The sequence below is a fragment of the Mustela nivalis genome (genome assembly GCF_964662115.1).
Source record: "Mustela nivalis genome assembly, chromosome: 4".
In the NCBI taxonomy this organism is placed as follows: domain Eukaryota; kingdom Metazoa; phylum Chordata; class Mammalia; order Carnivora; family Mustelidae; genus Mustela; species Mustela nivalis.
Window position 1 is genome coordinate 60,886,559 of NC_139023.1, and position 14,143 is coordinate 60,900,701.

Sequence of the window (14,143 nt, forward strand, 5' to 3'; positions counted from 1 at the left end):
ATTTTACAACACTTTTAAGTCACTTTAGCTCAAACAAAACAAGGCCATTAAAATGGAGCAAGATCCCACCACTCACTAATGGTTCTCAGCATAAGGACTGTTCTTCTGTTGCAGAAGAGATCAGAAAAGCCAGAGAGATATTAAGGACATACTAGAACAAAAATGAAACATTCCCCTTGAATTTTTCAAAGGGCTAGAGAGAGAACTGAAAGGAGGCTACTTCTCCCCCAGGTAACTCAGAGTTATTTAATGCTGTATCTGAGTACCACCTAAACTTGTCTGCCAGCACTCATGGCCACACCTAGAGAAAACAGGACTATAAAATCTCTAAGTGCCTTCCAGTTTGAGCAAGTAAATAAAATCAGAATGGCTAAAATGCACCCTGACTGAGCCCTGCCAAGCCCCAGTCTATCTGAGAGACCCTCCAGAAGCAGCAGACTGCTCTGAGCTCTGAGAGCTCCCACTTGTGAGGGGGATAGGGCTCTGAGGCTCCTTTCTTTCTGGAGCCTGTGACGTGGCTTCTCAGGGGTCAAGCAGAGCTCCTCCTGTCTCTGGACCTTCCCAAGGGGGCAGGGACTAGGTAGAGGAAATTATTCCAAAGGGAGTCTTAAATAAGAGACGACTTTGCTCCCCAACTGGATGAAAGAGAATGGCAGAGCCAGGCAGGAGAAAAGGGTGAGGCATGGGGTGGTTTCTAGGCAGCAGGCCTGGCTCATGCCCTGAAGTGATGCATGTCCAGAGACCAGCGAGCACATCTGGCTGGCCGGACCCATGCACTCAGCCTGGAGGGAGGTAGCCGGTGAGGTGGCCGACTCAGGCTGGAGCTAGCTCGTGCCTCTCCCAGTGGAACTCACATATGCTTGGTGGTGTACCCATTGCTGGAAGGATCTCCATTCCAGTATGCACTGGGAGGACCAGAGACTCAGATGGAGAGCACAAGGACCTGCTGCCCCTTACCTAGCTCTTGCTAACCATGTGACAGATGCTGACTCCTTAAGCCTGCACTATCCTGACATGCCTACCACACAGGATTATTACGGGGGTGGACTTAATAATGAATGAAGAATGGCCTTGGAAAGGCTGGACTCACACAGGGGACTGTTTAATGTTATCATCCTTGGAATCCAGTAAAGGAATTGTAGATTCATGGCACATCTCCCTGACAGCCCTTTCTTCTGTTACGGTGGATTTTATCATCAAAATAAATGAGTTAGTATAATAGGGTATCATGGTACAGAGAGAAATGCAGAAGCCCAGGGTTCGAATCCCAGTTCTACCACATGTGACTTGACACAAGTGCTACAAAGATGCTCTTGATCTGTGCCTTCCCCTCCCCTGCTGGTTTTTCAAGGACTAGGGCCACGCCAGCTTCACAAACAATACACCTCCCACCTTCTGCACCTTCAGCAGGTGCAGATTCAGAAAGCACTAGTAGATAGAGTGTTTATGACCCATTTTGAGCATGGTGCCAAAGGGCTTTTCTCAATAGATGGGAGTGAAATTTCTCATTACTTTCAATGACAGACGGACTCTGTTGTGCCAGTATCCTATAACAGTAAGCTGCGGTTACTTTTCTTGTGTCCATTTCCAGATCCAGGGATGAAATTTTGGGGCTGCGTATTTACTATAAATCAAACTGTGGTTTGGCCCTAGTGGAACAAAAAGCACACTTTAGTTAATTAATTGATTAAAGTTAGTATTTCTTTTTGACCCTAAAATATTCACCATCTATCTGCACCGCAGGATGTCCAACGGAATGACTGGTACATCGGAGAACACAGTCGCCAGGCAGTGGAAGAGGCATTAAGGAAGGAGAACAAGGTAACACCTTGTAGAGGGGCCACTGCACCCTGTCTGCAGCCATCTCTGTTTTTCTGCCGAAAGGTCCCAGCACATAGCGAGCAGTGTGCTTTGATGCACCAGCCTGGATCTCTCAATGCTTAGGAAGTTGTCATTAAAAAGGAGGAAATGGTTGTGTCACTTATTCATCTTGTGACTTTCCCTTCTTCCAAATTATCTTTAAGGAGGGCATGTGATATGATGAGCACTGGGTGTTATATCCAACTGATGAATTACTGAACTCTACCTCTAAAACTAATGATGTTGGCTAATTGAAATCTTTTTAAAAATATTTTTAAGTTTAGGTTTCTTTATGGATTAAATGAAACAGTTAAATGAACCCTAAGGAACTACTTTGGAGATCAGATTTGGAAGCTGGGGTATGAATGGAGGTCACCATGGAAAATGCCTTCCTTCTACTTTCTTCCCAGTTCATGTCGTTACTAAAGGTCTGCCCAAAGTACAGGCAGGTCTTTTTAATTTTTTTTTAAGATTTTATTTATTTACTTATTTATTTATTTATTTATTAGAGAAAGAGAAGGAGAGACAGAGAGCACAAGTAGGCAGAGTGGCAGGCAGAGAGAGAAGCCAGCTCCCTGTTGAGCAAGGAGCCCAATGTGGAACTCGATCCCAGGACCCTGGGATCATGACCTGAGCTGAAGGCAGTGGCTTAACCAACTGAGCCACCCAAGTGTCCCTAGAGGTGGGCCTTTATATCTCCTGTCTCCAGGAAGGGTACAGGGATCATGAATAATGTCCTAGTCAGGATATGATAGGTTTCTGTATTAACTACCCCAAGTTCTCAGTTGCTTAGCATAGCAAAACTTTCTTGCTTGAGCTCTGTGATCTACAAAGGTTTGGGTGCATAGATCTAAGCTGCTAGAGACCATGTCTTCATGTGAGCTCACACCAATCACATGCTGGCCCTTACCACATCTTCTCAAAAGTAATACTCATCTCTGCTCACATTTCATTGGCCAAAGTGATTCACATGGCCAGGCCTAACTTCCAAGGGGGTGGGCACAGACAAATCTACCATTTGTCCCAAAAGAGAAAAGACATGAAATTACTTAAGATCAGATCAAATGACACTAGAACCATCATCACCAAGAGCAAACAGTTATTAAATTACTATTCTATTATGAGCAGAGAGCTCTATTAGGCTGTGAGAAATCTCTCCAAAGTGACAGAAAGGTTCTCAAGACTGTTGGATCATCAAAACCTCTAACTAACCAGTGCAATGTTTGTTATTGAATGAGGAAATACAAAGATGGAGTTAGTTAATTAGTAAATGGGTGGATAAATGATAAGGCCCCGATAAAGTTTAGTAAAATGTAGCTCTCAGAAATGATATTGTGAAATTAAATGAGATAAATTAGATGTTAGTTTCTAGGGTAAATTGAATGATGCCCCCTGACAAGAAACCCCAGACCTAATCCCCAGACCTTGTGAATACACCTCCTTACTTGGAAAAAGGGCTTTGCATATGTGATTCAATTAAGAACCTTGAGATGAGGACACTATCTTGTATGAGCTGAGCAGATTCTAAGTAATCACAAGAATCCTTAGAAGAGGAAGACGTGGGGGTTCTAAGTGAAGGACCTCTGGCGGCCTCTGGAAGAAAAAAGTCAAGGAAACGCATTCTTCCCGAGGGCCTCCAGAAGGACCCCAATACGGCGACCCTTGCTTTTAGCCCCGTCAAACCCTTATCAGACCTCAGCCTCCAGAACTGTAGGAGAATAAATTTGTGTTTTAGTCCATGAAGTTCATGGTAGATTGTTCTAACAGCAGGAGGAAACTAATACAGTTGCTAACAAAGTATCCCAAACATATTAGAAGTCCACGGAACGATCTCATTTTCTACATGAGGAACCGGAGTCTAAATCAAGGTCTCAGTCATAAAGAGGAAAAAGTGGAAAGGGGGACAGAACCTATATTCAAGATCAGTGCTCTTTCCACAAAACCACAGCTGCCTGTAGTAGCCATCACAGTTCTTTACTTTCCATTGGATAGCCGTAGGTGGCTAGGTGATACCCTGCCTACAGGACCCTCCCTGACCCCTCCCCAGGGAATCCCACCCTAGTTGACGTCTCCTGGGTAGATGGGGGAGCAGAACGTCAGCTCCAACCTTGCTTCCTCATCCTGGCTAACCAGCACCAAATGAGTCACTATACTCTCTGAGCTGTTTGCCAACAGAAAAATTACACTGAGCGGACCTGCTTCCAGGAGCCGCACTGTGGATCGTGCTAAAAGACCAACATATGCACCCCTAATGTCCTTCCAGCAACATCTGGGCACTCAGTCAAGGCTCCTTTTGCCACCCCCTCCCCCTGTGTGCCTGTTTCTGCCCAAAAAACACTGAGAAAACTGCATCTCAGTTGCATGACTTCATCTTTTCCTATTCTGTTTGTCTCAGTTTTGTCAAAACATGTTTCTAATTAATGAAAGATAATTTCATTTAAATTGCAGGATTGCCTAGATTCATGGTGACAAACTCATCACAGAGGTTAAGATGATAAATCCAAAAATTGGTTCCGTGTCTTGGCGTCTTCTCCCTTCCTGATCTTGGGCAATGTTCTGTGCTTGAATCTTAAGGCTTCAATTACCGCTGAATGTTTTATGTAGAACAAGTTCCAGAAGATTCTTCAACCCCACTTTATGTACTCGGAGGCTAATATATTTAAAGGGCAAAAACTTGGACTAGACTATTAGGTAATCTACTAACTAGCCATGAGGCATTAGTGGATTCACTTAAGCAATTAAGACCCTACTTCCCTTATCTGTAAAATGGGGATAAAATAACTTCTCAAATTTTATGTAAACATCACATGAAATAATGTTGTAAAATGCTTAGCATCTTTTTTTAAAGATTGTATTTACTTATTTGAGAGGAAGAGAGTGCGCGCACAAGCAGGACGAAGGGGCAGAGAGAGAGAGAGAAACAGACTCTCTATTCAGGAGGAAGCCCAATGAGGGGCTTGATCCCAGGACCCTGAGATCATGACCTAAGCCAAAGGCAGACACTTAACTGATTGAGCCACCCAGGTGACCCTAAAATGTAACTTGAGAGCAAGTCTCAATAAACCCTAGCTATCAGAATTATCACATGTCTACAGTTTCTTAGTATTATTTATAAACTTAATATATTTATAGTATTAGTATAAGTATTATAATCATTATTCTCTGTATCTATAATGATAAATATTAGTTGTGCATAATAGGTATATATAGATATAAGATATAGTCTACATGGAGATAATTATATGTAACAATTAATTATAAACATAAATTATTATATGTAATATCTATCTATAAAAAATAGTAAGTCCTCACACACCTAATTAGATCTATTCTAGTAGATTATTTGTAACCATCTATGTAAGAATCTATGCAATTACAGCTACAGATTTTTCAATACTTTTCATCATACAAAAGGCACAGTGTAGCCACAAAACCAGCATTGCAGGGGTGCTTCTGTTTAGGAGACTTACTCCATTTCCTAGCCCTTAATGACTAGACCTCCAGCCTTAGCTATTCCCCAGGTGGGCCTGGTCCCTGCAGTGTGCCTCTTCACAGCCCTCAAGCCATCTCACACTGCTGACCTTCTTTTGGAAACTCCCCATCTCCTCCCTTGGCTCCTGTCACACTGAAACTTCTGGGTGTCCTTCCTAATCCCTTTTCTGTCTCCTCTTCTTCCCCTGCACCTGCCTTCCCCTCACCGCTATGTTAGCCCCTCCCTCCCATATCTGCTCATGCTGCTACCAATGACTGAAACCCCACATCTTTTGGGGGGACCCTAGCCCTATATTAACATCTCCCCACTCACAGGCCCCTTGTATTATGCTAAAAGCCTCCCTTGCTAAAGCTTGCAGTGGCTCCCACTGTCTCTAGACTAACACCTGAGCATCAGGCAGAACAGGATATATGGGAACAGGGAAGGTGAAGAAAGCACGCCCAGGAGGGGAGGTGGAGAGCTTCTCCATGCAGATGAGGTGGCCTGTGTGAAAGCTGAGAGCCCAAAAGCAAGAGGTTTTATGTTTCCTTTCGGAAACCTTGGCTGGAGCCAGAGTTTTCAGAAACCAAACCCCAAGACAGGCTGGAGCATTTATCCCCAAACATCATGCTAAGGTTGTAGACACGACATTGACGCCAGTGGGGGACAGTGTAAGATTTGGAAGAAGGGGATGTCCTGATCTGACTGCTACACTTTTTAGAAAGTAACAAGAAACCTTACATGGGCTGACCCTCAAATATGCATTGAATGAAATTTCACGAAGAACTGTTTTGCCAAAAAACAAGCCACATGGGAACGTGGCACAGACAAGTGTCACTACAGCCAACACCGTCAGGCCTGGGATGCTGGCCTGCCTGAGATAAAACCATTCTTCCTTCTGCTTCAGGATGGCACTTTCTTGGTCCGAGACTGTTCCACGAAATCCAGGGCAGAACCCTACGTGCTGGTGGTGTTTTATGGGAACAAAGTCTACAATGTGAAAATCCGTTTCCTGGAGAAGAATCAGCAGTTTGCCCTGGGGACAGGACTGAGGGGAGATGAGGTGGGTATGACCTGACAGCTTCCCTTTCCCAGATCAAAGACAGCAAGGGGAGACTGCGGGGAATGCTGGCCAAGTCACCCATCATATCCCCATGACTGCTTGATGGGGGAGAAAAGAATGCCACCCTGGAGGTGGAGACTAACTCCCTTCCAGCTCCTTCTACAAGCATCCCTGCCCACCTTAAACTTCAGCCCATGGGCCCCAGCCACTCCTGACCATTCCATCCCCAGTCCATGCAGATCTGCCCATCGAAGGAAAGTCATTCTGCAGGACATATCCAAATTCTGCCTCCCCGGAGGTCTCCCCTGAAGCTGAAGTTAGTGTTAACACCACATTCCTTCCCCACCCCCACGCCAAACCCCCACAGCTGGCGTTCCACACCCTACCTGCTGGCATGAGGAACACTTAGTTGTGTCTCCAAATTGAACGTGCGCTCAGTCACAGTATGCGGTGCCATGTTGGGCATGCCCGTCCTCAGTACAGACCTGCTGACATGCAGCTTCAGGAGAGAATCCATCAGTTAAGGCCTTCCAGATTCACTGCATAAAAACAAAGGAGGAAGGAGACCGGTTTTTGCTGAGTGTGCTTGCAGTCGGCCTGGTCTCCGTATCACCTCGCGTGAACCCTTGACGACTCCTTGCTACAACAATTGCTCCAACCTTAGAGGTAGGGAAACTGAGGCTCAGAAAGTTATGTAAATGGCTAGAGACACAGGAGTACTGAGAGGGTGAGGAGAAGCTACTCTTTCAACTCTTCTTGAAAGGAAGGTGGGACTGGAAGGGAAGTGTAGGGGGCAAGTTCTGCATCACCGCTTACTAAGTATGTGAGCTCAGACCAGTCACTTAATGTCTCTGGGCTTTAGTTTCTTCAAAGTGAAATGCAATGTTCTTTTCTTGTCCAGACTTCTCTAATTCAGGAATTTTCATTTAGCGTCTCCAGACCTCAGTGTTATCCGTTGGTCTATATTATGTACTGACTTGTGAGCCCCACCCCCGACTCCTCCCAGATCCCTGTGTTGAAGCCTTAACCCCTAGGACCTCCAAATAGAACTGTATTTGGAGCTAAAGTCTTTAAAGAGGGGATGAAGGTAAAATGAGGTCACGTATGTGGGCCCTAGAACAGTATGTCTGGTGTCTCTGTAAGGAGATTAGGACACAGACATGCACAGACATAAGGTCACAGCAAGAGGACGGTGCCTACACAGCAAGAAGAGAGGCCTCAGGTAGAACCAACCCTGCCAACACCTTGATCTTGGACTTCTAGACTCCTGGACTGTTGTTCAGGTGCCCCCACCCTGCCCCTTCTGCGGCCCTTTGTCATGGAGGACTGAGAAAACAAATCCAGCATAGATCCAGAACTTTCACACAACTATCCATTGTTCCTCAGTAGAGATCAAAGTGAAGGACACGGCCAGGGCTGCCAGAGCGCATCAGGAACGTGCGTATGTGAGGATCCCATTAGGGACTGCATGAAGACCGCAGCTTAAACCCAGTATCCGACCCAGAGCCCTTTCGGAGTATCGCACGTAGCTGGAGAGGTGTGGTCCACACCGGCCTTTTCAAGAGCCTGGGAAAGTCTGGTCATAATTGAGAGTGAGAGTGGAGAGAGATTAATACATAAATCTGCTAAGTGCAGCCACACTGAGAGAAGACAGCAAAGATGAAGAGAATAGCCAATGTTCCCTTTCGTGATGAGGATTAGTGACTTAATGAATGTACCCCATTCTGAGCCAGCCTGACACTTAGCAAGCCCATGGTAGATGTGAGTTATTATGCTTTCATTCTTATTCCCAAATGTAATAACTGGGGTACAGTTCCCCGGAACCAGATGCATATGGTTAGTGGACATTCCAGTTCAGTCTCCCTCCAACCTTTCTAGCTTCTTCTACCTCCTAGAATTTCCCATGTTCTTTAAAAAAAAAAAAAAAAAAAAAGTTGTATTGTGACTTTTAAATGATCGGGACACAGAGCAAGTGGAAATCATGCGCCCTGACCCGCAGGGCCTCTGCGAGATGCTGTGTCACTTGCTCTCTTACCTGGACCTCAAAAAACCTCAGAGAAGGGTGCATTACTGAGACCCATTTACCAGTGAGGACACAACAGTGAGGACCTAAAGAGGTCACAACAGCTTTCCCCCCACATGCCACACTTTGGTCTGCTCCTAACAGAGGAGACGGCGATCTTACTCCGGATGACATCTGAATAGCGTTGAATCAGATCGTAAGCCAGTTCCCGCCTCAGCAGGGAAGCGCTTGCCAACTGTGACAGCCCAGATTAGACAGTCAGCTTCCAGGTGAGCTGCTCTAATTATCGGCACCAAGGACCCCTCAAGGGTTCAAATGCCTATTTTAAGAAAACCCTTTTTGGGTTATTCCGGAGTCTTCTCCTCCCATTCGTTACCCCCCCAAGCCAGCCTCCTTTTTCCTACATTTATTTAACACCTGCATGTTTGCCATGCACAAGGCCTATCCTATGCCGTGAACAATTACTAATTAACTTCAGCAATGTATTCCTTCCTGGACAACCTGCGACGATGGTGCCACCCATATTTCCACTTAACAGTGACAGTGAGACACAAATGTTAAGTAACGGGCCCCCCAGTCACAGCAGGTACAGGGCAAGGCTGGGCTTCATTTTTCATTCTGCTAAAATACTCCTATGGTCTCGGGTAACATCGTGACCAAATGCCAAAAACCAGTAGCCTGCCCGGAAACCGTCCAGAATGCGGGGTGAAGGAGAGTTAACACTTTCGTGAAGCTTACTGTGCACCAGACACCAGATGAGAAAGGACACTTCCCAACTGTACACTTTTCCTGCCTCGTGAGCCGGACGCTGGTGCCAGACTGGGCCAGTCTAGCTTGCTCTCAGCTCCCTCCTGCCCCTCACCAGCCACGGGAGCCCCCACTCTGCTGGGGAAGATGCTCCCAGTTTTACAAAAAGGAGAGAGAATGTGATACAGGAAGGCTCTGCTGAGTGCAAGCCAACCCCAGCTACTTCCTCTGGGGCTTGCATAAAGAAATAGTATCTTCGTTTGACTCTGCAGGAGCAAGGTGATGAGATACAGGGTTGTCAAAGATAATTTTGGTTTTGTGTGACTTTTGGGCTGCCTTGCAAACTTGAGAATTTAACCACACATCCAACACAGTGACACCCCTCTCAAGGGAGTTATTACATCTTAGATGAGGTGACATAAACACAGTCACATAGACACTCAGACACACAGAGGCAGGTGCTTAGTGAGTAGGGGTTTCCGTCAGAAATGATTCCCAAGTGCCTCTGCCTTGGGTCTGTGCCCCCGGGGAACTAGTGAGGCACAGCCCTCCCCAGGATGTGGGGGTGGCAGGGGATGCCTGGACAAGGCTCCAGAAAGCGAGCATGCCAACATCTTCTCAAGCACAGGAGGGGAGCAAACCCACCCACATCTCCCAAGAATAGGCCTGGGGAGGTCCATTTTGCTGCATTGGTAGGTGTTTGTGTCATCCTGTCAGCCACGTGGCTAGAACCTCATGTCTGAATTTAGATTTAGGAAAGACCCCCGTGTCTTCATGCCCTGGGTCCTCTAACAGAGCACCACCAAGTTGGTGACTTCAAACATCAGAAATGCCTTCTCTTGTGGTTTTGGCAGCCAGACATCTGAAATCGAAGTATCAGCAGGGCTTCTGCCCCTTTCAGCTGCTGGTGGCTGTGGGCAAGCCTCAGCTCCTTGTCCCATGGGTCCTATCGCCCTAATCTCTGCATCTGCTCTAATCTCTTCCTCTTCTCTGGATGAATCTCCTCCCTGTGCTTCAATCTGGTACGGGTATGCATGACTGCTTTTAGGGATAACCCAGAATTCCCTCCTCCTATGAAGATCCTCAACTGACCCCATCTTTTTTTAAAAATTAACATAGAATATATTATTTGCCCCAGGGGTACAGGTCTGTGAAGCATCAGGCTTACACATTTCACAGCTTTCACCATAGCACATACCCTCCCCAATGTCCATAACCCAACCACCCTCTCCATATCCCTCCCAGCAACCCTCAGTTTGTTTCCTGAGATTGAGTCTCTTATGGTTTGTCTCCCTTCCGATCACATCTTGTTTCATTTTTTCCTTCCCTACACCCCACAACCCCCCACCCTGCCTCTCAAATTCCTCATATCGGAGAGATCATATGATAATTGTCTTTCTCTGATTGACTTATTTCGCTCACCATAGTACCCTCTAATTCCACCCACATCATTGCAAAGGGCAAGATTTCATTTTTGATCACTGCACAGTATTCCACTGTATATATGTACGTATGTATGTATATGTGTGTATATACATACACACGCATACATGCACACACACATATACATATATATACCACATCTTCTTTATCCATTCATCTGTTGATAGACATCTGGGTTCCTTCCATAGTTTGGCTATTGTGGACATTGCTGCCATAATCATTGGGGTGCATGTGCCCTTTCTGATCACTACATTTGTATCTTTAGGGTAAATACCCAGTAGTGCAATTGCTTTAACTGATTCCATCTTTTGTCATGAGAAATACTATCCACTCTTGACATATAAGGCAATACAGATTCCTGGGATTGGGGCATGATGTCTCTCTGGGGGACCGACCACCTTTCAGCCCAGTCTACCCATTTGCTCAGTTATTGCCCCACCATTCATTTTATGCCTACACTATGCTAGACTTCATGCTCCATTTTGGGGACACAGAGTCCTTACTGCCCAGGGGCTACCATGCTCATCTGTGCCCATCGATGCACACGCCTAAGCAGGGGTGAGACTGGAAATATTTAGCCACTACTAAAACACCAGCCCCAGCAAGAGAAGCACCTGCCATTAGTAACCCACAGAGCTTCACCTGCTGCCAACCGCTAACCTGCATCTGACTTCAGAAACCATGTGGGTCAAGGTTTCTGTGAAAGCTCATAGAAGTGAGCCACTTCCATCATCAGACCTTTCCTTGCCCTGCAAATGGTTATGATAAGTGACTGAAAAATTATGCTTGATGTTTACTTGGTGAATCAAACTTTAAAGACTAATAAGTAGAGACCAACAATGAACTCACAAGATCACAACTTCTCATTTCCCTGCCTCTCTCTTTTCTTCTTTCACTCCTACGTGTGCTCGCAGACAGATTTCTTTACTCTTCTGGCATTGAATCATTGCCTTCTATTGGGATATAAAGCAAACACAAAAGGTTTAAAGACATTTTAAGATTTAATATTAGGGTGACATTTGCTCCTCTCCTGGAAAAACCATTTCATATGAAAATAAGAGCTTCATTATAATATTTTTAAGAAGTCTCTTTAGGGAAATAATATATCAGTTGTGGGCCAATCACTATAAGGGCATAATAAGAAATGACAGTAATGATTTATCACTCCTGCCTCGCTTGCTTCCTACAACTTATTAAAATTATAATTTCATGTAAAATGGCATCCATGCAGTAGATTATTAAAACAATTAATATCACACTTATTATTTCAAGACCATCCTGAAGATAGCAGGAATGAGAAGAGGAAACAGGCGTTTTCCCTCTGAAGATGAAGATCAGGGAAGAGGCTTTCCTCTTTATCATGTGGATTAACCAGTTTTGCAGAAGAGTTCCACATGAGAAGCTTCTTTTCATTACTCACTTTCAGTTTTGTCAAACTTGAAAAAAGAGAAAGAAAACACTGTTCTTAGTTTATAACTGGAAGTGAAATACAAAAAAAAAAAAAAAAAAAAAAGCCTTCCTGGAGGTATACAATAATCATCTATAAACTTCTCCAGTGACCTCATTGCTCTTTGTGCATATTCTTGGCAAACCCAAAAGGGATGAGGTCACGATAATGAGACATGTATTAAGCACTCACTGTATACCACGCTGTCCTCTAAATGCTGACTATGTGTCAACTGTCAATTCAACTAATCCTCACAAGGGCCCTTGGAGGTGGGTCCTGATGTTACTTACCATTGCTTTTCATCGATAGAGAAACTGAAACAGAGAGTGTGAGAAACTTGCTCGAGGTCACACAGCTAGTGAGTGGGAGAGCCTAGTTAGGAACTCAGGCATTTGGTCCCCAAAGGCCCTTCACATCCAAGTTCTCTAACACTATCCTTATTCTCTGTGGCACAACCAGGAAACCACCTTACTTTAGCATCAGGTAGGAATTAGTATTTATTGTGTACGTCTCAGGGGTGGACCGATGGGTTATCTCCTTGAAACCAGATCCAGTAACAGGTGCACAGGAGCAAGTCACAGAGTCAAGCAGGGCTGTTGTAGTTGAAAAGACAGAACCTAAGACAGATGAGCTGTGGTAGGAACAATGGGGAAGCTTGTGGACTCAGTCCTCAGGATGGGCAGGGATGGAGTGGATCTTGGGCCATGTCAGGAGATTCGCCGTTCCCTGCCTCTTTACCCAAGTCTTCCCCTTATTCTTCACATCAGCCACAAGTGGCAGGAAGGAGGGGACCACCACGGTGGTTACAGACCTTTAGCTTTTCAATGCAGTGCTCCCCCAAGGAAAAGGAGTTCCCTCCCAGTAGCCACAGGCAGCCCTGAGGGATGGTTCGTGGGGGGCCTAGTGATGTTCTTGAGTTCTGAGTTAATTATTTTCAGAGCACATTATTCCTAAGTAAAATTACCTCCTTGTATAGGAACCTATTTTCCGACTGCTCCCACCAGAATGCAATCTCCATGAGGACAGGCACCATGACGATGCCATTCCCTTTTGAATATCCTGAAGGCCTGCAAACATTGCTGTGCTGGGCACACGGGGCAGAGGGAGGGTTCACATGCAAGGCTTCCCCACCAGGGCTCCCTCCCTTCAAGCTGTGCCTTCTCTATCCCAGCCTGTTGGAACCCAGGATCACAAGCTGTAGGCAAGCTGTATAAGGGAAAAGCAGACAACTTTTGTCCAGAAAAACCAGGCTGCATTCCTGGTCCTGGGCCCCTGCCTTTGTGACCTCGAAGCAGGTCAGCCCACATCCCTGAGCTGCAGTTTCCTTAGCTCTTCCATGAACGCCATTCCCCCTGCCCTGCTCGCCTCCTAGGGTTACAGCCAAGCCTCCTTAGCTCAACATTGTCTTAAGGTGTGCAAGGCAGGCTGAGTGAGCTCTTCCTACTCACCCTCCAGGATTTCCTTCGAGGGCACACCCAAACTCAGCTCATCAGAACCACCCTCTGGGTCCTCACATCTTCAACACCTGCCTTTGTTCATGCTTCTTCCTCTGCTTTTAGAATCCTTAAGCCCTCTTGTCCCTTTATCTAGACACCCAGAAGGTATAGCCCATCTCAGTTCTGTGTCTTCAGCAAAGCACGTGCTGATTCCCTAAACTTGAAATAATCTCACTACTGTCCATTCAATCACCACAACCCTTCATCTGTGCATTTCCAGGAACATAAAAGTAAAGATCTGCTGTCACCTCATTATTTCACAAGAAGCCCAGGGAAGGAAAGGTCATTGGCTAAGAACTGCCAGAACCTTGTGGCTGGCTCTATTCCTTCTGATTACCCCAGGACTCACTGGAACACAGGGGTTTCTGGAAGGGGAGCTCACTGCAGGCCTTCCCACCAATCCACTCAGTGCAGGTCAAGCCCTGACTTGCTCACTTTTGGTCTCCCCAACCATCTTACTCTCCCATGATAACATTTTTACCACTCATCTTTCAGGAGCTGTCTTTTCAGTTTCTTTTCTTTTATTTTATTTTTTTGACACTTCCTGACACAGCTTCACAGTTTAAAAAAAAAAAAATATTGAGTTAACGTC

General features: G+C 45.6%; 1 protein-coding gene and 1 long non-coding RNA gene across 3 annotated transcripts in view; one reads left to right on the top strand and one right to left on the bottom strand.

Annotated features, from left to right (window-relative positions):
- The window catches only part of CLNK (cytokine dependent hematopoietic cell linker), a 166,199-nt gene that overhangs the window by 148,210 nt on the left and 3,846 nt on the right, over positions 1 to 14,143 (top strand). Inside the window, exons 17-18 of the mRNA XM_082728519.1 lie at positions 1,744 to 1,821; positions 6,240 to 6,395. Coding sequence (XP_082584645.1) covers positions 1,744 to 1,821; positions 6,240 to 6,395 — 234 coding nt within the window. The remainder of the gene's footprint in view (positions 1 to 1,743; positions 1,822 to 6,239; positions 6,396 to 14,143) is intronic.
- Positions 1 to 14,143, bottom strand: part of LOC309863569 — a 125,914-nt gene that overhangs the window by 89,657 nt on the left and 22,114 nt on the right. For both annotated transcript variants that reach the window (XR_014311111.1, XR_014311112.1), the window contains exon 2: positions 6,782 to 6,934. This is a non-coding gene — a long non-coding RNA (uncharacterized lncRNA). The remainder of the gene's footprint in view (positions 1 to 6,781; positions 6,935 to 14,143) is intronic.